We start from the raw sequence: 21054 nt of genomic DNA, 5'->3' as shown, positions 1-21054 counted from the left end.
GCCCTCATCGCCCTCCTTACCCCTCACCAAGGACTGCCCAGTGACCCCTCTTGTACTGTCACTCGGCTTTCAGCCTGTCTACCTCCCCAGTGGAGACTGGGAGCTTCTTGAGGGCAGGGAAGCCAGCTTGGGTACCTTGTCTCTTCCTTGGTTCACTGTGGGTATTCAGGAGGTGGTAGATGGATAAATGGATGAAGGAGGGGGTCATTGGGTGTTAGGGATGCAGAGGTCAAGTAGGCAGCTGACTAAGCCCAGCCAGGGCCCAGCTGAGGAAAAAGGTCAGGCTAGCACCTGTAACTGCAGGTGGGCCCTGGCCGGAGCTGGGAGTGGAGACAGGAGGTGGGGAGGTAATGACACATGAAATAGCCTGTGGTTTGGTACCAGTCCATGGAAGACACTCTCCCCCTGCCAGAAGGGGCAGGTAGTCACAGTCTGGCCATGGTCACCAAACCCAGGGCCTTCTCGTAAGGGGATCACCCATAGTATCTGGATGTTTATTTGCCCTCCAAAATTCCCCTATGTCTCAGGTGAGGGAGGTACCTTTGGGGTATGATGTAGCCCCCCATGAAACAGGCTCTCAGGGTTCTGTTTCTTTCTCCCCCTTGGGTGCCTGCAGATACTGTCTGATGAGCGTCAAAGGTTGTTTCACGGACTTCCATATCGATTTTGGAGGTACATCTGTCTGGTACCACGTCTTCCGGGGCAAGAAGGTGAGTGCCTCCTTGACTTATGCCAGAGTCCCCTCTCATACCTGTATCCAGAGCGGGGGTGGAGTTGAAAGGACACTAGGTTTAGAGCTTATAGACCTGGGTTGCAATCCTGGCTCCGTCACAGTCATTGCCTGCCCATGTCATGTCACCTTGGTCAGGTCACTTTCTCCTTTTGTTGGGGCCTCAGTTTCGTCACCTGTAAAATGAAGGGGTTGGACTAGATGGTTTGTAGGGGGCCTTCCACTTCTAAATCTGTGACCTTGGACAAGATGCTTCATCTATCTGGGCCTCAGTTTCCTCATCTGTAAAAATTAAGGGCTTGAATGAGATGATTTCTCCAGGCCCTTCTGGCTCTTAGTCCTATGATCCTCTTTTCCCCTCCTCCACCCAGGTGATAGATCATTTCTCAACCCTGCAGGAGCCCCCCACACCCCTGCCCTACCCTCAGGATTGGAAGGTATCCTTCTGCTTTGACCCAGTCCTTGGGGCTGTTGGGTAGAGACCAGAGGATCTGGGTCTGGGGAATTCAATCAGGAACCACAGCTCAGAGTTCATACAGTACTAAAGGCTTTTGGGTCTGACGACCTGAGTTCAAATGTTGCCGTTTGATACTTGTGTGACCTTGGGTAAGTCACCTCATCTCTCTAGTCCTGTTTTGTCATCCGGGGACTCTAGGCTTCTTCTGAGACTGCTTCTGGCTCTGCTGTGAACCCCAGGACAGGGACCCCTAAACTTTGTGGGGCATTTGTCATAACGTTCAGACAGCACCCTTGCGGAGCCAGACTTTACACAGGAAAGAGGGACGTGAACAGAATGTTTCCAGAGGCAGCTTGAGGGTGGTCATAGAATGCTGGTCCCAGATCCTACCAGTGATACTAGCTAAGTGACCCTGGGTAAGCCCCTTGACTTTGCCAAGGCTCTGATTGCTCATCTGTAAAATGGGGTTAATAATAACTAGCATTTGTATGATGCTTCCAAATTTGCAAAGCGCATTATAATTGTTATCTCATCTGATCCTCACCAGGAATCCTGGGTGGTAGGTGCAATTATTATTCCTAGTTTACAGTTGGGGAAACTGAGACAGGCAGGTTAAGTGACTTGCCTAGGGTCACAATAGATAAGAAGGATCTCAGGTTAGATTTGAACTCAGATCTTTCTGACTCCAGGCCCAGCACTCTACCTGCTTGCCATCCAGCTACCTCTAGTTGTCCAGGCTCAAAGGAGATGAAAATTATGATAAATAATAATAATGGTAAAGAGGTGCCTACTTGGCCCAAGTAATAGACCATTGGACTGGGAGCTCTTTGAACCCTCGATTCATGCTGGGCCTGCATTTAGAAAAACCCTAGTTCAAATCCTTAGATAGTATGACCCTGGGCAAGTCACTCATCCCCTGTCTGCCTCAGTTTCCTCATCTATAAAATGGGGATAATAATAATAATAATAGCATCTGCCTTCTCATGGTTGTTGTGAGGATTAAGTGAAATAATAATTGTGAAGCATTTTACAGACCTTAAAGTGCTATATAAATACTAGTTTTTCATTATCACATCATCATCATCATCAGAAAATTAATAGAGCTTTAAGGTTCAAAAAGTGCTTTATACATGGTATCACATTTGAGCCTTCAATCAGTCAGTCAACAAACATTGAGAAGCATTTTGCTAATGAATGGGGGATACAAAGACAAAAAAAGAAACATTTCCTGCCCTCACATTGCTTATGCTCTATTGAAGAAGACAAAATAACCCTGTGAAGCAAATGCTACTCTCATCCCCATTTTGTGGATGAGGAAATTGAGGCTCAGAGCATTACTAAAGTTTAAAGCACTCTCTATATTCTTATTATTGTTGTCCCGGGGTCAGAGGTTAAGGGAAAACACTCCAAATTTATATTCAGGAGATCTGGGTTTGAGTTATGACCTGCTTGGGGTATGTGTGACCTTGGGTGAGTCATTTTACTTCTGAGCACTGTGTCTTCATTTACAAAATGAAGGGGTTGGATTGGATTCTAAGGCACCTTCTGTCTGTTTTTTAAATGGGGTGGACGTATCTTTATAGGTTTGCTTTGGCTTCTGGGTCCCATGGCCTAATGGACATGGGGCTAGGTGTTGTCTGTCTTTGTGAGAGAGAGACAGAGAGAGAGAGAAGGGGAGAGAGAGAAAGAGAGGGAGAGGAGAGAGAGAGAAGAGGAGAGAGAGAGAGAGGGAGAGGAGAGGGAGAGGAGAGAAGAGGAGAGAGTGTGTGTGTGTGTGTGTGTGTGTGTGTGTTTTGCACACAGTCTTGCTACAATCTCTCTTCCAGATGTTTTTCCTCCTACTGAGCAGATAGAAGGTGGGGATTTGTTTTATTTTATTTTTAATTTCTGTATCTTCTGAAATCTCCTGGCCCCGCCCCTGCTTGGCAGAGTGCCCCCCCCACTTAACACTGACGGACCAGTGGGGATTGGATCGTAGGGGAGCCCCTTCATCTTGGGGCAGAATCCAGAAGAGGGGAACCCTGGGATTTCAGACCTGCAGGAGCCCCAGTTGATTAGAGAGGCAGTTTGCTGCAGGTCTGGAGTTGGAAGCAGGTGAGCCCTGAGTTCCAATTCTGCCATGGAATCCTAATTATTGGTTTAAGCATTTAACCACTCCAAGCTTCAGGTTCTGCATCTATAAAATGGTGATAATAAAATCCAAGGCCTTTACTACCTGGGGTAATTTCCAGGCTCAGATGACATCACCAAAACAATCTTTTTTTTTTCTTTGGTGAGGCAACTAGGGTTAAGTGACTTGCCTAGGGTCACACAGCTAGTGTCAAGTGTCTGGTTGGAGACCAGATTTGAACTCAGAACCTCCTGACTCCAGGGCCGGTGCTCTATCCACTGCACCACCTAGCTGCCCCAACAATCATCTTTAATCATCTACTATGTGCCTGCCACTGTGCAAGGGATACAAAGGCAAAAGCAAATAGTCCCTTCTATTAAGGATTATAGATGTAGAGTTGGGAGAAAGGAAATAAGCATTTATTAAGTGCCTTCTGTGTGCCAAGCACTTACAAATATTATATCAATTGATCTTCACAATAAGCCTGAGAGGTAGGTGGTATTATTATCCCCGTTTTACAGATGAGGAAACTGAGGCAGACAGTGCCTTGCCCAGGTTCACACCTTTAGAAATTGTCATAGGCTAGATTTGAACTCGGGTCTTCCTGACTTCAGGCCCAGTGCTCTATCTGCTGCACCATCAGTGCCAGCTGCTATGGCCCTTTCGAGGTCCCATGGGAGAATTCATGGAGTGTCATACATAGGTCATAGGATCATAGAGGGCTTCATTTTACATCTGGGGAAACCGAGATTAGAAGTAAAGAGACTTGGAGAGTTGGTGCTGAGGTGGGATTTGAACCCAGGTTTTTTGCACAACCACCTACTACAGGCAGCCACCTAGCTTGGGTCCCTCCTTTCCAAGCAGATCCCTGTCTCCTCCACCCAAATCTCCACGCCCGTCCACGCCCGGAATGTGGCCGGGCATGGCTGTGAGGGATTTGGTTTCCTTTCTCAGATCTTCTGGCTGATCCCCCCCACCTTGCACAATTTGGAACTCTACGAAGAGTGGGTGCTGTCGGGGAAGCAGAGTGACATCTTCCTGGGGGACCGAGTGGACCAATGCCAAAGAATTGAGCTGACCCAGGGCTACACGTTCTTCATCCCCTCCGGTAAGTGCTGGGCGGCGTCTTCGGAGCCGAGGTTGACGCCTCTGTGCTGGTCGGCTCCCTCCTTTGAAATGACTTCTTGCAGACCAGACACTTGACACTTACTAGCTAGCAGTGTGATCCTGGGCAAGTCACTTAACCCCAACTGCCTTAAAAAAAAAAAAAAAGGAAAAAGGAAGAAAAATGGAATGACCTCTTGGCCCAGACCAGACACTTGACATTTACTAGCCGTGTGATCCTGGGCAAGTCGCTTAACCCCAACTGCCTTAAAAAAAAAAAAAAAAAAAGGAAAAAGAAAGAAAAATGAAATAACCTTTTGGCCCACTGGCTGCCGGTTACTTGCTGGAGAGGTGCGTCTCTTAGAAATAGTGCCGCTTCTCAGACTTACTTTCTTGGGGGGTCCTGGATGAACGTCACTTAATATACTGCTCGTGCCTTTGGGGCCCCCTTTTGTCTAGGAGGGCTTTCTATTGGACATGGGTCTTTTTTTTCAGAGGTGAGGGTTCTATTTCCCTTTTACTCTTTTCTTCCTTTTTTTTTAAGACAATTGGGGTTAAGTGACTTGTCCAGGGTCACACAGCTAGTGTCAAGTGTTTGGTCTGAGGCCAGATTTGAACTCAGGTCCTCCTGACTTCGGGGTCGGTGCTCTATCCACTGCACTACCTAGCTGCCCCTTTTACTCTTCTCCAGATGCTCCTGGAGCCTGGTCTGACTCTTGGTGCTGGGAGGCAGTGAGGGCACAGTAGGACCAGGGTTTAAACCCCGTCTTTACCACCCGTGTGACTCTGTGCATATCATTTCCCTTCTCCAGTCTCCCTCAGTCTCCCTTTCTTTATGACCTTTTTTGGGGGGCTTTTTGGTTAGGCAGTTGGGGATAAGTGACTTGCCCAGGGTCACACAGCTAGTAAGTGTCAAGTGTCTGAGGCCTGGATTTGAACTCAGGTCCTCCTGACTCCAAGGCTGGAGCTCTATCTACTGCACCACCTAGCTGCCCCTCAGTTTCCCTTTCTTCAACTAGAACGATTGGTCCCTTCCACCCCTCGATTTCTGCTCTGATGAATGGGCCAGGCTAGGCCTAACGGTCCTGACTCGGTCAGAGCCCGTGAAGATGCTATGGTCCGCAAGGTGGGCCGCTCTGTCATTGGGACCCCAGACTGACAACTCGTGACAGAGAGTGTCACGAGTTTTCCCGGGGCAGTCTGGGAGCAAAGATAAAGGGGATTGTGGAAGGACAGTGGGAAGCAGATGGAACTCAGTGATAAGAAACGTTAAAAAAAAACCCAATCCTATCAGCTGTACAAATATAGGATGGGAAAGACGCATCTTAACAAGTAATTCATGTGATGAGACCTGAGCGCCGTATGAGTCAGTCGTGGCTGTTAATGTGACCTTAGGCAGAATTAAGAGAAGTCAGACCGGGGCGGGGGGATGTTGGAGCTGAGATTGCCTTGATATGGGGGACTCCCAGTGTGGAAGCTTCCTCCCACACTACTGATCAGCCCTGTGTCTTGGTCTGTGTGAGAGGCAGGCCTCAGGCCTTCCTATTTCTTTTTTCCCTATAGATCTTGTATTTTTTTATCTCAAAACATAAGGAGTTTGTGGGGCAGATTCTATCAGGCTTAGTGAATGATTACCTGGGAGAAGGAACGTCCCACTGTCCCTAGTCCTGATGCCGCCATTCTAGGAGGGGGGTGGCTGCCTCTGGACGTCCTAAGGTCGTAGCGAAGGGAGACGAGAAGAAGGGGCTTAGAGCCGTGGGGACTGTCAGAGGGTTTGGGAGCTTAGAGATCCTCTAATCCACAGCAGAGGGGGCTGGACCCTGGATCCAGGGTTCAGGGACTGGTCCAAGGTCACACAGTTAAGTCTCAGAGTTAGGATTCTTAACCCTTTCTTCATCTCCTAGAGGAGAGGAGAGGACTTTCTTAAAGTCACACAGGCAGCACCTCACTGTTCCAAACATGGGACAGCCACGTCCTTGTTGGGTGAATCGGGTGGGGAACGTGCGGCCTCTTGACTGAGTCCAAGATTTACAGAACAAATCCTTTTATGAAGGGGGTTTGTTCTGTGAAGTCTGGACTCAGTCTGAGGGCGGCGCTCGAGGACCTAGAGGGCCGAGTGTGGCCTCGAGGCCGCAGGTTCCCCTCTCCTGGTGTGAATCATGGGCCCTGAAGCAGCTGCGTTGTTCAGATTCGCACCGCACGCCTCCATTGGGCTGGGATAAGTATTTTTATAGGATCGCCATAGTTTACATAGGTGTGACCTCAGATAGTTTGTGTTTGAAAGCTGATTGGAAGCCGGTGTGCCACTCGGACCTCAAGGACCACCACACGGAAGAGGGGTGTATATATAGACTTGCTCTGCCTGGCCTTGAAGTTCTGTCCGGGCAAAATTCAGTTCAGTATCGAGAAGTCTTCTCATTTAGTGCCGTCCGGTAGCTCTACTTGGAATGGGCTTGCAATGTTGGTAGTGAGACCCCCATCATTAGAGGTATTTAAGCAGAGGGAGGTCGGATAACCTCCCGGATGATGTTGAGGAGATTTCTGCATAGAGAAGAAGGTTGGGATGGTGACTTCCAAAGGTCCTTTCCAATTCTGAGACTGTTGCTCAAGGGGTAGAGGGTTAGGTTTCCAACAGTCCCAAGGCTGGCTGTGGGTCAGCTTGTCTGAGCTGTGGGTGGGGGGCATTTAGATGCTCAGATTGGTGCCTGGGGCTGAGGCTGACCTTCAGGGAATGTGGACAGCATTGTGTTATGTGGTGTAGAAGTAAAGTCTTACTCTCTGTCACCGCTTTGAGGAGTAGTGATGAGTGGTGACCCGGCTTGGTCCAGAGGCCTGGCTGTTCTTTGAAGGTTATTGAGGGGATGAGGAGGGACTTCTGGGGGCAGGGCCCAAGTCATAAAGAAGGTGCCTCTCAGCGGGGGAGTTTAAACCATCTGTTGTCCCCTGGTGGTAGATTGTAAAGGTCCTTCTGGGACTGATATTCTCCGAGTATCTGAAACTAGATGTCTGTGAAAGGGCAGTTCCTGGGGATTCTCAGAAAGCCCGCTTTTAGGCATGGCCCTGCCATGGGTTGTTAAATGTTCTTGGGCAAATGGCATCTTCTCTGTCTTCTAGAGTCCTCTTGTAACACAGGGGAAGCTGGATTAAATGATCTCTAAGGTTCTTCCTAGCTCTAATGTTCTAAGGGACCTCCCTGCTCTGACATTCCATGTTCTAAAGTCCTTCCTAACTCTGATATTCTGTTCTAAGGACCCTCCCAGCTCTAACATTCTCTGTTCTTAGGCCCCTCCCATCCCTGAAATTCTGTATTCTAAGAACCCTCTCCTCCCTGACATTCTGTGTTCCAAGAACCCTCCCAGCTCTGATATTCCCTGTTCTCAGGCCCCTCCCCGCTCTGACGCTGTTCTAATGCCCCTCCCCAGCTCTGACATTCCCTGTTCTAATAACCCTCCCCCAGCCCTGGCAGTCTGTTTTAAGGCCCCTCCCATGTTCTGACACTCCATGTTCTAAGCTCCATTTTCTAACGCTCCATGTTCTAAGCACCTTCCCTGCTCTGATGTTTTCTGATTTCAGGCTTCTTCCAATATTCTGTGATTGTGTAGCCTGGACAAGCTTCGATCCTCATCACTTTTCCTGAGTTAGAACAAATATTGGCACTTCCTCTTTCTGGTCATTAGTCAGAGTGGGCACGCTTCCCCCAACCCCCCTTGCTTTGGGTCAAGGTACAGGTACGGAGGCTGGGGGCAGCTGTATCTGGGTGATAAGCAATGTCCGGGTTAGAAGCGATGTTGCAGAAGGAACACAGAGAGGCAGGCTTCTCTGCCAGAGAAAGCCAGGACCAGGGCAAACTGGCTTGAGTTTTGCAGCAGGTCAGATGCCAGATGGGTAGAGACCCAAGGAATTGTTGATTTATCATGCCATGGAAAGGCTGCAGATAAGGGGAGACGGAAAAGGGTCCGAATTTGCTTCTCAGTAGCAAGGGAGCGCCTTGGAGACCCGGGGAGACCTGTAACGATCCTCTTGGCATCCTGCCCAGTGTCTGTCCCTGCCATGGACGTAGATCTGGACCCTGAGATTGTTGGCATGTGCCCTCTGGAGGTCGGGGGAGGTTCACCACCCTGGCCCTCTGGGTCTCCATTTAGAAAATGGAGTGAATGAAGCCCAGCCCTCCTCATCTCTTAGAGATGTGGGCGCGTGAGGTTGAATATATTACAGTGATTTTATCTCTTACAAGAAAAAGTGCTCCCTGTTCTTGATCACCGAGCTCTTCCTGGGTGCCAACTGCTTGGCCCAGGAGGCCTGGGTTCTGGCTTTGGCGCAGTCGCTGTCTGCCTCTGTGACCGCCCAGTCTGTCTGTTCATTAATCTGTCCAGTCGGAAAGCATTTATTTGTGCCAGGCACCAAGTCAGTTCCTTTCACGGTTTGAACCTCAGTTTTCACATCTGTAAAATGGGCCAATAATCTGTTGCCTGAAGACTGTAAGACCTTGAGTCTCGACCTAGAAAGCGCTTCAGAGACTTCCTAGTTCAACTCCCTCATTTTACAGATGAGCACACTGAAGCCCAGGGAGGTGACTCGCCCAAGGTCACGCCGGTAGTAAGCATCAGAGTGTGGATTAGAACTCAGCCCCTCTGACTCCCTGGCCATTGTCCTTTCCACTGGATCATGATCCTGCCTCCAGGGGGCTCAGCCACGCAGTTTCTTCCCTGCTCCATTTTCTGCTTCCCTTTTCAGTGTGAGGAAGGTGACCCCACCTCTGTCCTGACCCTTTTTTCCCCCACTGCCTTGGCTCTAGGGGGCCAGGTGGTAGCGATGGATCCCCCCTCCCCCCAGCCTCTTTTCCCTGGCTGGGTTTGCCTCAGGGTGCCGTGGGGTTCTGGCTCCCAGATGTGTGATGGCCCCAATCCGGAAGCTGGAGACATGTGCCAGCCTCCTGAATTCGGTAACCAGCCTGCCGGTGTTAGAACACCTGTTCCCTGGCACTCCTGCTGTAATGAGATGCTGGGGCAGGGGAAGGCTTTTTGTGAATGGCTCAGGGAACCTTCAGTGTTATTCACGTCACCTTATGGACTTCATCCCAGTGATAACAACATTTAGACATTGGAGCAGATGGTAGGGGCTGGGGGAGGGCAGGTTCAGGGATTGGAACCCAGCTCGGGAACCTCCGTGGAGCTGGGCAGGCTACTCCGGGCTCTGTAGGCTGGGGCTTGTGGGGGGGAGAGAGGAGGAAAGCCAGGATGTGAGATCGAGGCAGCGAAGGGGCTTCTTCAGCATTATTCCTTCCCTCTCATCCCTCCCTCTCTTCCTTTCTCTCTCCCTCCCTCCCTCCCTTCCTTCCTTCTTTCCTTCCTTCCTTTCTCTCTCCCTCCCTCGCTCTCTTCCTTTTTCTCTCCCTCCCTCTCTTCCTTTCTCTCTCCCTCCCTCCCTCTCTTCCTTTCTCTCTCCCTCCCTCCCTTCCTTCCTCCCTTCCTTCCTTCCTTCCTTCCTCTCTCCCTCCCTCCCTCCCTTCCTTCTTTCCTTCCTTCCTTCCTTTCTCCCTCCCTCCCTCTCTTCCTTTCTCTCTCCCTCCCTTCCTTCCTTCTTTCCTTCCTTCCTTCCTTCCTTCCTTCCTTCCTTCCTTCCTTCCTTCCTTCCTTCCTTCCTTCCTTCCTTCCTTCCTTTCTCTCTCCCTCCCTGCCTTCCTTCCTTCCTCTCTGTCTCCCTCCCTTCCTTCCTCTCTCTCTCCCTCCTCCCTCCCTTCCTCTCTCCCTCCCTCACTTCCCTCCCTTCCTTTTTTCTTTCTTTCTCTCCTTCCTTCCTCCCTCCCTCCCTCCCTCCTCCCTTCTTCTCTCCCTCCCTCCATCTTTCCACTTTTGAGTGTGATACAGTGAAAAACACTGCAGAGGCCAAAAGACCAGGGTTTGAATCTCAAATCTGAGACCTTGAACAAGTAACTTCTGCTTTCTTGCCTCAGTTTCCTCATCTGTCAAGTATGGGCCATGCTGTTATGAGATGGCCACTGAGGAACCTTTCTGCTTGAGGTCTGTGACCCTAGGACCCCTCCCCCTCCCTGTCTGTTTCACTTCTTGGTTTTTTGATTTTTGCCCAGACCAGTGATTTCATCAGTGTTAGGAACTTCCAGTAAAGAAACTAGCTAGGGGGCGCCATAGTGCACGGAGAGCTGGGTCTGGAGTCAGGAAGACCCAAGTTCAAATCCAGCCTCAGGCACTTAGTAGGTGTGTGACCCTGACCAAGTTATGCCACCTCTTTCTGCCTCATCTGTAAAATGGGGGTAATAACAGCACCTATCTCTTGGGGTGGTTGTGAGGATCAAAGGAACTGATATTTGGAAAGCACTTAGCACATAGTAGGTACTGCATGAATACTAGTTATTATGATGATGATTATTGTGATTGCCTCTCCAGAGAGGGTAGGGAAGTGTATTTTCTCAACTCTCCAGGGGAGCCAAGCTCTGTAAATGCCCTGTTCTTCTGAATAATTAGATCCCTTTCCCTCTCAGAGGCAGCTTGGAGTTGCTGGGTAGGAACAGGAGTCAGGAGACCCTGGGTTCGAGTCTCACGTGGGACATGTTCTGGCTGTGTGATCCCGAGCAGGTCCAATTGCGCGAGGCAGGGAAGGTGCTGAGCTGCACCGATAGACAGAGCTCCCTCACCTGGAAGTCCTCATACCAGTGAATCACACATCCTGTCCCTCATTCACTGAGGAGCCCATTTTTCCTCACACAGTTGTGTGTTTGCATGGGGGTCATTATCCCCATTTTACAGGTGGGGAGAGGGGCAACTGAGGCCCAGAGAGGGTGAAGTTAATTGCCCAGCATTGTAGAGTGAGCTGGTAGAGCTGGGGCCCCTGGACCCTGGACCCCGAGTCCTCTGGTGGCTTGGCCAAGTCGGCTGAGCCCGCAGGGACCCTTTCTTCTCCCTGGTTGGTGCAGTCATCTCGTGTAAGTCAGAGCTGGAAAGAGAACCCAGGAATTCTTGTTCCCTGGCTTGGTACCCCCACTGTCCAGCGAGTGGGACTCAGTGGCCGGGGACGAGAACATCAGGAAACACTGTTTAAAAGCAGTGATGCTGAGGATGGTAATAACAGTGCTGCTAATAATAACTCAGGCTTCCAGTCCCCTTGGGAGAAACAAAAACCGTAGTTACTGAGAAAACAGACTAGGATTTAGCTCTTGGAAAGGAGATGAAAAGCAGATCTTAAAGGCAAGGCAGATATTTATTTATTTATTGCCCTTTTTCAATTTTTTTTTATTTTTTTGGTGAGGCAATCTGGGTTAAGTGACTTGCCCAGGGTCACACAGGCTAGTAAGTGTCAAGTGTCTGAGGCCGATAAGGTAGATATTTAGAGGCAAGTGGAGTAAATGTGGTGTCCAGGACCTGGGTTCAAATCCTGCCTCCTGGAGCTAGGTCTGTGGCAAAGGTAGTTCACCTTTATGAGCCTCACTTTCCACATCTGCAAAAGGGGGGCAATAATACTCGAAGCACATACCTCCATGGGGTCAACCGGGGCTCCCATGAGGCAGGGTCTGTAAAGCGGTTTGCAAACTTCAGAGCGCTATGTCAATGTCAGTAATTGTTATTGTTATCATCTTGAATGTACTTGGCCTATAGGGCTGCTGCTGCCGCTGCTGGGTGTGCATCTAGACAGTAATGGTGCCTTGCATCTGTAGAGCACTTGGTGGTTTGCAAAGCGTTTGACAGATGCTATGCCGTTGGATACCGTGCATTTAGGAAACTCTGCTCCCATTTTCCAAGAATGTCAGACAGATCACCATCTCCCCTCTGTGTTCCCCTGGTTCTGGGGCCCTCCCTGGGCTCTTTGCATATGAGAAAACTGCTTGTCATTTAGGCTGAGGGGGCAGGGGACGGTCCGGGGCCTGCCAACTGGCTGTGGCTTTTGGGGAGCTAACTCTGCCTGAGTGACTTTGAGTGGGACTTGGGACTGAGGAAAAGCAGCTGTGGTGTGGAACGGAGGCAGTACCTAAAGGCGGGGGTGTGTGTGTGTGTGTGTGTGTGTGTGTGTGTGTGTGTGTGTGTGTGTGCGCGTGCCCATGTAGATTTTCTCTCTAACTCCCAGAGACAATGTCTGGATCATCTCTCTCCCTCTTTCCTACTCTCCTTTCTCTCCCTTCTCTTTCCCTTTCCCTCTCTCCCCCTCTTCCTCTCCCTCTCTCTCCCCCTTCTACTCTCCTCCCTCCATCCTTCTCCCTCCCCCCTCCCTACTCCTTCCCCCTCCTGCCTCATTCCCCCTTCCATCCCTCCCTCCACCCCTTCCTCCCCTCCCCCTTCCCCTCCCTTTCCCCTTCTTTTCCCCCTCCCCTCCCCCTTCTTTCCCCTTCCCCTTCCTCCCCCCTTTCCCCTCCATCCCTCCCCCCCTTTCCCCCTCACCTTCCTTCCCCTCCATCCCTCCCCTCCCCCTCTTCTTTCCCCTTCCTCCCCCCTCTTCCCCTCCCCCTTCTCTTTCCCCATTCCCTTCCTTCCCCCTCCTGTCCCCCCTCCCCTTCTTCCCCTCTCCTCTTTCCCCTACTCCTCCTCCCCTTTCCCTTCTCCATCCCTACCCTCCCCCCACCCTTTCCCCCCTTCCCCCTTCCCCTCTCCATCCCTCCCCCCTCCCATTTCTATCTCCATCCCCTTTCTTGTTACCTCTTTGTCTTTCCCTGTCTCTCCGCCTGCTTCAGCCGGTCTTTCTTTGCTTCACCTGAACATCTCCATGCCAACCAGGGGGCATCAAAGGGAGCCTCCTGTTTGCTCTGGCGGAGTGGTTCAAAACGTGCTGTGTGGGCCCCTGGACGTGCGGGGACCCTTTCAGAGGGTGGCCTGTCAAGTTAAAATTATTTTTGTAACGATATCAGGATGTTTTAATTTCTGATATGTTGAATCTTGATAGATAGCTAGATCCGTGCTGGTAATGTTTAACAACTGCCTCTCTGGGGGGAAAAATGTGTTCCCAACACACTTTTAAATTTAATTTCCATTCTTATCGTTTTTCCCATCATTTTCTTAAGTCTAAACAATCAGCAGAACCGTATATTAAACCCTGATTTTTAGCGTTTGCTGACCTCCAAGGTATAAATGCCCACACTGAACATTTAACATTCGTCTCTCTTGGACTGGCTCCGGCACACTGATGAATGTGACCCACTTAAACACAGTCTCTTTGGGAGTGTGTGTTTACAGTTGCTTTTCAGTTGTGTCTGACTCTTCATGACCCTACTTGGGATTTTCTTGGCAAAGATACTGGGGTGGTTTTGCCATTTCCTTCTCCAACTCATTTTATAGTTGAGGAAACTGAGGCAAACAGAGTTAAGTGATCTGCTCAGGGTCACACAGCTATTAAGTGTTTGAGGCTGGATTTGAATTTGGGAAGATAAGTCTTCCTGACTCCAGACCTGGGATTGGGTGGGAGGGGTCTTGAGAACAAAAAGGTTGAGAATAGCTGCTTTAGTGGGTAGGGGCCTAGAGGTGGGGTCAGGAAGCCCTAGGTTCAAATCTTAATTCTGCTGCTCCCTTGCTGTGTGGCCCTGGGTTTAAACTCTCTGAGCCTCAGTTCCCTCCTCTGGGAAATGAGAGGGTTTTCCTAGGAGGCCTTGGAGACCCCTCCCCTTCCTGTTCTAAATTTGTGTGAGCTCACTGTGCTCCCCGTCTCCTTCTTTAGGCTGGATCCATGCTGTCTACACGCCCGTAGACTCCCTGGTGTTTGGCGGAAACATCCTGCATAGCTTTAATGTGCCCATGCAGCTACGCATCCATGAGATAGAGGACAGGACGCGGGTAAGGAGCCCTCTTTCTCTCTTTCTTCCTCGGGCAGGGCCTCGGGCTCTCGCTCCATACACTCAGAAGGGAATGGATTAGGTTCCTGGGGTCAGCTGTGTAGGAGGAGTCACCTCCAGGTGCCCTCTGTTGTCCTGACCAAACTCCCCATCCCTGTCTCTTAACGCTGGCTGCCAGACAGCCGGGGGATGTCCACTTGAGCTCAGGCCCAGTCAGCTCCTTCCTCCTCCAGAGTTTCTGTTCATCTAGGCAGCAAAATCCCCCTTGTCAATAAGGAAGTGACCCAGAGGAAACAGGGCAACCTGGGCCTCCCTGCTTCTCAGTCGTTAAACGAACCCCCTAGGGAAACTGAGGCACAGACTAGTCCTTTTGGCTTTTTTTACTGCTGCTTTGCGTTTTTCTAGGAAATGTCAATATCAGCAGGGGAACCCAGCTGTCTGGACCCCCAGTCCTGGAATGTGAGGCTTTCTTTCTTAGAATGCATAGATTTTTCAGCTGAGATGGTCCTTAGGGGCCATCTCGTCCAACCCTCTCCCTGTGCCATTTTAGTCTGATACTTTAACCGAGTGACAACGTTTCTCAGTCAGTCATCCCAGCAGAAGGCTTTAGACCAAGTGTGAATGACTTGCCCAAAGGTAACACAGGTGGTGATCGGCACACCTGAAATTGCCTGAGCTTTGTCTCTGTGGCTGCCCATCTCCGTCGGCCTGAGGGTCTAGCACCCCATCAGTTGATGAGCTTGGCAAAAAGTAGTATCAACTTCTCTTTTTTTTGTTGTTCAGTCATTTCAGTTGTGTCCACTCTCGGTGACCCCATTTGGGGTTTTCTTGGCAAAGATACTGAAGTGCTTTGCCATTTTCTTCTCCAGCTCATTTTGCAGATGAGGAAACTGAGGTAAACAGGGTGAAGTGACTTGTCCAGGGTCACCCAGTTAGTAAATGTCTGAGGCCAGATTTGAACTCAAGGATATGAGTCTTCCTGACTTCAGGTCCAGTACTCTATCCACTACACCACCTAACTCAGTCTTTCCTTTACCTCTATTTTTTTAAATTAAATTTTATGTTTTTCAATCAGCAAAATTTTGCCCTCTCTCCCTTTCATCCCTCTTCCCCTTAACTACCTCTCCTCTACCCCCACAATTGAGAAAGGCTAAAACCCCTGTTACAAACATGTATATTTGAGCAAAACAAATTTCTACATTTGCCATATCTAAAAGAAAAATATGTAAATATGTGCATATATATATAAACATATAAATATGTATATTTATAGCTATAGGTATACCTATCTTTATCTGTTTTATCTATATCTACCTCTATCTCTCTCTCTGTCTAGGTAATTTTATCTTTCTATTTATTTTATCTATCTATCTATCTATCTATCTATCTATCTATCTACATATCCCCAGTTTGTCCTCTGAATCTCTCATTAGGAGGTAGATAGCATGTTTTGTCATTAGTCCTCTGGAATTACGGTTATGAGGAAACAGGTTAAGTGACTTGCCCAGGGTCACCTAGCTAGGAAATATCTGAGGCGAGATTTGAATTCAGGTCTTCCTTACTCTAGGCCCAGTGTTTCCAGTACTGTGATGCTACCTAGCTGCCTGTCGTTTACTTCTCAGCTGAAGAAAACTAGCACTCAGGGGGTTCCAGGATGGGGATATTATGTGTGTAGGGGGGCGCTTTCCTGCCCCTGAGATGTTCACTATTTAAAACCTTTACTCTCTCCTTCCCTCTATTCCTGACACTGAGACAGACTGTTGGGAGGTAGGTGCTATTATGATCCCCATTTTCCAGTTGAGAAAACTGAAGCAGACAGGTTAAGTGATTTGCTAGCAAGTACTGAAGGCTGGATTTGAATTCAGATCTTCCTGCCTCCAGGCCAGGCCCACCTAGCTGCTTCTAGGTATGTGGAGTCCTCATTTTCAAGCCTCTGGATTTGCCTTCTCGGCCAGTGGGGGTCCCGAGAAAGTACAGCTATCTGGCCCAGTGTTATACGTTTCCTGTGGCGTATGTCGGAGGGGTCAGGGTGGAGGGACGGATACACTGGCCTTCCCCATGGGAGGATACTAGATTTAGGTCTGGAAGGAACCTTAGAAGTCATCGATTTCAACCCCCTTCATTTTTCAGATGGGGACACTGAGGCACAGAGAGTTTAAACAACTTGGCCAAGGTCACACAGCTAACGTTACAGTCAAGATTTGAACCCAGGTCACTGCTGCCTAGTAGGCCGGAAGCCGTTCCACTCCCCCACAATGGGGTCCTAGTCAGATGCATGTAATAATTAGGGGAACCTTCAGATTTGACTATTTGTCTCTTGTAATTGCCATAGGCCTCCACGAACTGTGGTGTCTTTTCAGATACTTTTCCTTTTTTTTTCTTTTTTTTTTTTTTAGTGAGACAATTAGGATTAAGTGACTTGTCCAGGGTCACACAGCTAGTAAGTGTTATGTGTTTGAGGCTGGATTTGAACTTAGGTCCTCCTGACCCCAAGGCCAGAGCTCTATCCACTGTGCCACCTAGCTGCCCCCCTCCAGATGCTTTTAAAGGGAAAATACTGCCCCGCAGATTTCTCTTTCTGGGTTTTTCCCTCCCCTTCCCCCGCAAAGAGCTTTTCAAGGCCTGAAGTGCCATGAACTGTGTGAATCAGGACTGTTCCTTCCCTCCCCACTTGTCCTGACCCAGGGCCCCCATAGCAGGAGGGGATGCTGGAACCCAGGAGAAGGGGGTAAGAGCCATTCACTGTCACAGAGCTTCCCCTAGCTCTGTGCAGCCAGAGCTGATGTAATGGACAGAGGGCCTGGGAGGCCTGGGTTCAAGACCTGATTCTGACCTATCTCAGGCAAGTCCAGGCACTACACCCTTGTGCCAGATAATTCTCTCTTTAAAGTTGCAAAGGGGTTGCCTATCTGTACCAGTGGAGGGGGTTTCCACATTGGAAGTGCTAGAAAATGATGAAATCATATGTCTGGACGCCCAGACTCCCTCCAGCTACTCCTGCTCCCCTAATGACAAACGAACAAATATCTTTCCATTAGGCCAAGTTCTGTCCAGGATTAAGGCCCAGATGCTCCTTAAATTCCCTGTAAGAAATGGTCAGTTTTGTTTACAACCAATAGCCAAGGGATAAAGCCCACCATGCCTATGGTCTTCCTGGCATTTCACAAACCTGTAAGTTTATCTGGGAATTTTAAAGGCTTTTTAAACCTTTAGGGAAGCCATTTCTTCTCTGGGGTGGGTCGGGGTGACCCTGAGGAGTCTGGCTTCTTGTCCTTGGTAAATGCGTTTTCGTAGGAAGGGACCTTAGAGGGAGGACCTGGGCCTAAAATCCCCTCCTCTGTCACTTTGCCCATATGACTGTGGGCAGATCCCGCCTTCAGACCTCAATTTCTTCATCTGTGTAATGGGGTGATTGAACTAGCTGGACTTGGGAGGTCCCTTCCTGCTCTAAATCTGTGCACCTGTGTTCTAGTTCCAACTCCCTCCTTTTACTGGTGGGGAAATGGAGGTTACTTGCCCAAGGTCACGTCTTCCAGAAGGTGTGGAAGAGGCAGGTAGAAGAGTTGCTTCTAATCATTACTTTTTACACCCATCATTTTATCTGTAATCCAGATCCCCCCCAACCATGAAATGAGGTGGAAAGGAATTTTTACCTTAAAACTCCTTTGGAATGGTAAACCTACGGCAGGATGAAAAAGAGCGGTCCCTGAGGGATGCCTGAGCAAAGTCATTGTCCCTGGACGGGACTTTTCTACCTGCCTCCACCCCTGCCAGTGCTATCAGTGCAGGCTGCCTCACATTGGCAGGCTGTCAAATCCTCTTCAATTTCTGGTCTTTGGAGGGGTTTGGCTACAAACCCGATGTGTCTTGGGGGCCAAAGCAAGGCAAAAGATGCTGGGGAGAGAAACTAACAGGCTCTCAGAGTCAGATAAAATACCGAGTTTCCTTGTCACGCCCACTCTGGCTTAATTTTTCTTATCCCTGGGAGATTTCTAAAGAAGGTTATGGCCATTTAAAAATAGTTTTTCGGCAGTAATAAAAAAACATGTCTTGGATTAGAAACACCTGCTAATGGGGGTAACAGGTAAACACTCATTATTGAAACCTTGTGGTTTTCTTTCCTCATTTTGTAAAAGGGAAAGGGGGTGAAATAACATTTTTCTGACTTTTCAGTCCCATGGGACTGAAAGTAGGGAACTGGCTGGCCCCTTGACTAAGCTTGCTTGGCCCCCACTGACTCAGCCAGGGGAACAAAAGAGGTTTTCTCAGCAGCCAGCACTGGGCCCCTCAGTCCGCCCTCCTGGGCTTGCCAAGGAATGGAGAAATCCCCATCCTTTGAGTACTGCCCAGCTGGGCATATTTGTTTGAACCTGTTGCAAGAAACCGATGGAAATAAGGTAGTCACTTCCAGATGGAAAGCTGCCTACTGCTTACATTCCCTGGAATCTTCAGAGTTTCATCATCAGTGGATCAATTTTCTCCTTTCTCCTCCTAAGCCGGTTTGGAATGGAGTAATGTCTTTGTTTCTTTCCTCCCTCCCCCACCCCGTGAAGACTTAACGTGGCTTGACCTGAAGCAGGTAGAAATTGTGGTGGCTCCGCAAGGGCTAAGCATTCCACGGAGCCTGCCGTGCCTGGGAGTAGCCATGGGCTGACTGTGGGATGCTTGAAAGAAAGGTCTGAAGCCATGTCATCGTCCTATGCAATGTCTTCAGCGTATCACGGTACCTGAAAGCATCCTTGTGATCATTTAATGCCTAGATCTCTCTCTTAGAATTATCTTTTTTCTCCCTTCGCTCTGGTGTCTCTAAAATAGAATGCATATGAGTTGTCATAATCTGCCCAGTGCCCCCTTCAATGAAGGACTATGGGATCATTTTATTGTTCAGTCATTTTCAGTTGTATCAGATTCTCCATGACCCCATTTGGCCAAGATACTGAAGTGGTTTGCCATTTTCTTCTCCAGCTCATTTGACAGATGAGGAAACTGAGGCAAACAGGGTGAAGTGACTTGCCCAGGGTCACCCAGCTAGTAAGTGTCTGAGGCTAGATTTGAACTCAGGAAGATGAGTCTTCTTGACTCCAGGCTGGGCATTCTATCCACTGCACCATTTAGCTGCCCTTCTGGGATCATAGAATCTGCAATTTAGAGCTGGAAGGGACCTTAGAATCCATCACCTCTAATCCCCTCGTGTTACAGATGAGGAAAATGGAATGCAGGGAGGTTTGAAGGCTTAGAATCAGAGGGTTAGAACTAGAAGGGACCTTGGAAGCCATCTGCTTTGACCCCTTCATTTTGCAGATGAGGAAACTGAGGCCTGAGGAGGTAGATGACTTATAATGAGCCATTTAGTCAGTCAGAAGTCATTCAACAAACACTTATTAAGCCTTTACTACGTGCCAGGCACTGTGCTATGTGCTGATTTAGAGCTGGACAGGATTGTAGAGGTCATCTTAGTACAATGCCGTCTTTTTGCATATCAGGAAACTGAGGCCCAGGGAGGTGAAATAACTAACTCAGGATCATAGTTTTAGAACTGGAAGGGAACTTCATCTTGTGTTTAGTCCAACAGGTGGGAAACTGTGGCTCAGAGAATGATGCAGGATCAGGTCTAGAATGGACCTAAGAGGTCATCTATGGGAAACCTTTCATGTTACTGATAAGGAAATAGTGCAAGATGTGGAATGACTTGTCTGAGAGGTAGGAAGTGACAAAGCCACAATGTGAATGAACCCAGGTCCAGATACTCTAGAGTCAGTAGAGTTTCCACTCTATTATGCGGCCTTCCTTGTGCCCAAAAGCACAGGTTAGTGTCAGAGCCAGGATTTGAACTCAGGTCACCCAATTCCAAATCTAGCAATCTTTAAATGGAAACCTTCTTGCCATCTTTGTAGACATGGAAATGATTTCATTCCAGTTGAAACTCCCTTTTTTTTTTTTTCCAGGAGAAAACCAAACAGACAACCCCCCCCTCCCTTTCTCCAAAACAAGATCAATTGAAATAAATACCCCAACCTCTTCAGATACTTGGGGCTTTTCCACCACCTGACACTTGAATGCTCAGGGAAGTATCAGCCGGTTTATGGGACTTCCCAGGCCCCCTGCTGTACCTCGTAACGCCTCGGCTCACTCACCTCCAGTGTGGCTTTGGGCTTCTCTAGTAAAGGTCAGGGTTAGCAACGAGGTCAATGGGAAGGAACTCAATTGGAACCTTAAAAAACTTGAGAGATCGGGAGCACTGCATGCTTGAGGCTGACTGCCTTGTTATTCACAGTCGATGAACATGAGTAACATGGAAATTTGGTGAGGCTCTGGAAACTGTCACCAAGTAATGTTGAGCAATGCTGTCTTTAATATCCCCAGGCATGTGGCTGAAACCTTTTGAAGGCGAAGGGTGGAAGGCGACTCCCTGTTTGTAAGTCAATTCTTTCGCAAATTTTGTTTTCTGCAGTGCTCTCTTGGAAAAAAAAAATTCTCATCATCATTATTATTATTATTTTTTGAGTTCCTTCGTTAGCATCTGTTTTCACCCGATTGATTTCCCTCGAGGTTCAGCAACTGAGAGGATGATTGATCTTTCCTTCCCTCCTGATCCATGACCAAGTTTTTGATTTTTTTTGTTGTTTTTCTTTTTTTTTTTTTAATCTAGAAAGACACTTGGGTGTGCTGGTACCTGGCCAATGGCATGTTGACCCAGAGTATTATTATAAAAAGGAGTGGAGGGAATTGAGCAGTCTTGTTATGCAGAATTAGGGAGGCATCAGGCCCGGAGGAGAGGCAATAGAATGAATTTCAGTAAGCAGCCAGGCGCTGTCCTAGGTACTGGAGATACAAACATAAAGATGAACCAGCCCCTATCCTCAGGGAGCTTCCATTTTATTGGG

The 21054-nt window shown here is 48.8% G+C and overlaps 1 protein-coding gene across 1 annotated transcript; it reads left to right on the top strand.

Annotated features, from left to right (window-relative positions):
- The first annotated feature begins 622 nt into the window (after positions 1-622).
- LOC114033413 (lysine-specific demethylase 2B-like) lies at positions 623-20597 on the top strand. Its single transcript, XM_027848928.1, has 4 exons — positions 623-710; positions 4252-4405; positions 14056-14171; positions 20534-20597. The coding sequence occupies exons 1-4, from the start codon at positions 627-629 to the stop codon at positions 20543-20545; spliced, it is 366 nt and encodes a 121-aa protein (XP_027704729.1). The 5' UTR covers positions 623-626; the 3' UTR covers positions 20546-20597.
- The last annotated feature ends 457 nt before the right edge of the window (positions 20598-21054 follow it).

The sequence above is a fragment of the Vombatus ursinus genome, unplaced genomic scaffold (assembly GCF_900497805.2).
Source record: "Vombatus ursinus unplaced genomic scaffold, bare-nosed wombat genome assembly UNPS02006970.1, whole genome shotgun sequence".
NCBI lineage: Eukaryota > Metazoa > Chordata > Mammalia > Diprotodontia > Vombatidae > Vombatus > Vombatus ursinus.
The sequence above is the reverse complement of the archived record's forward strand: the minus strand, read 5'-3'. Positions and strand labels throughout refer to the sequence as shown.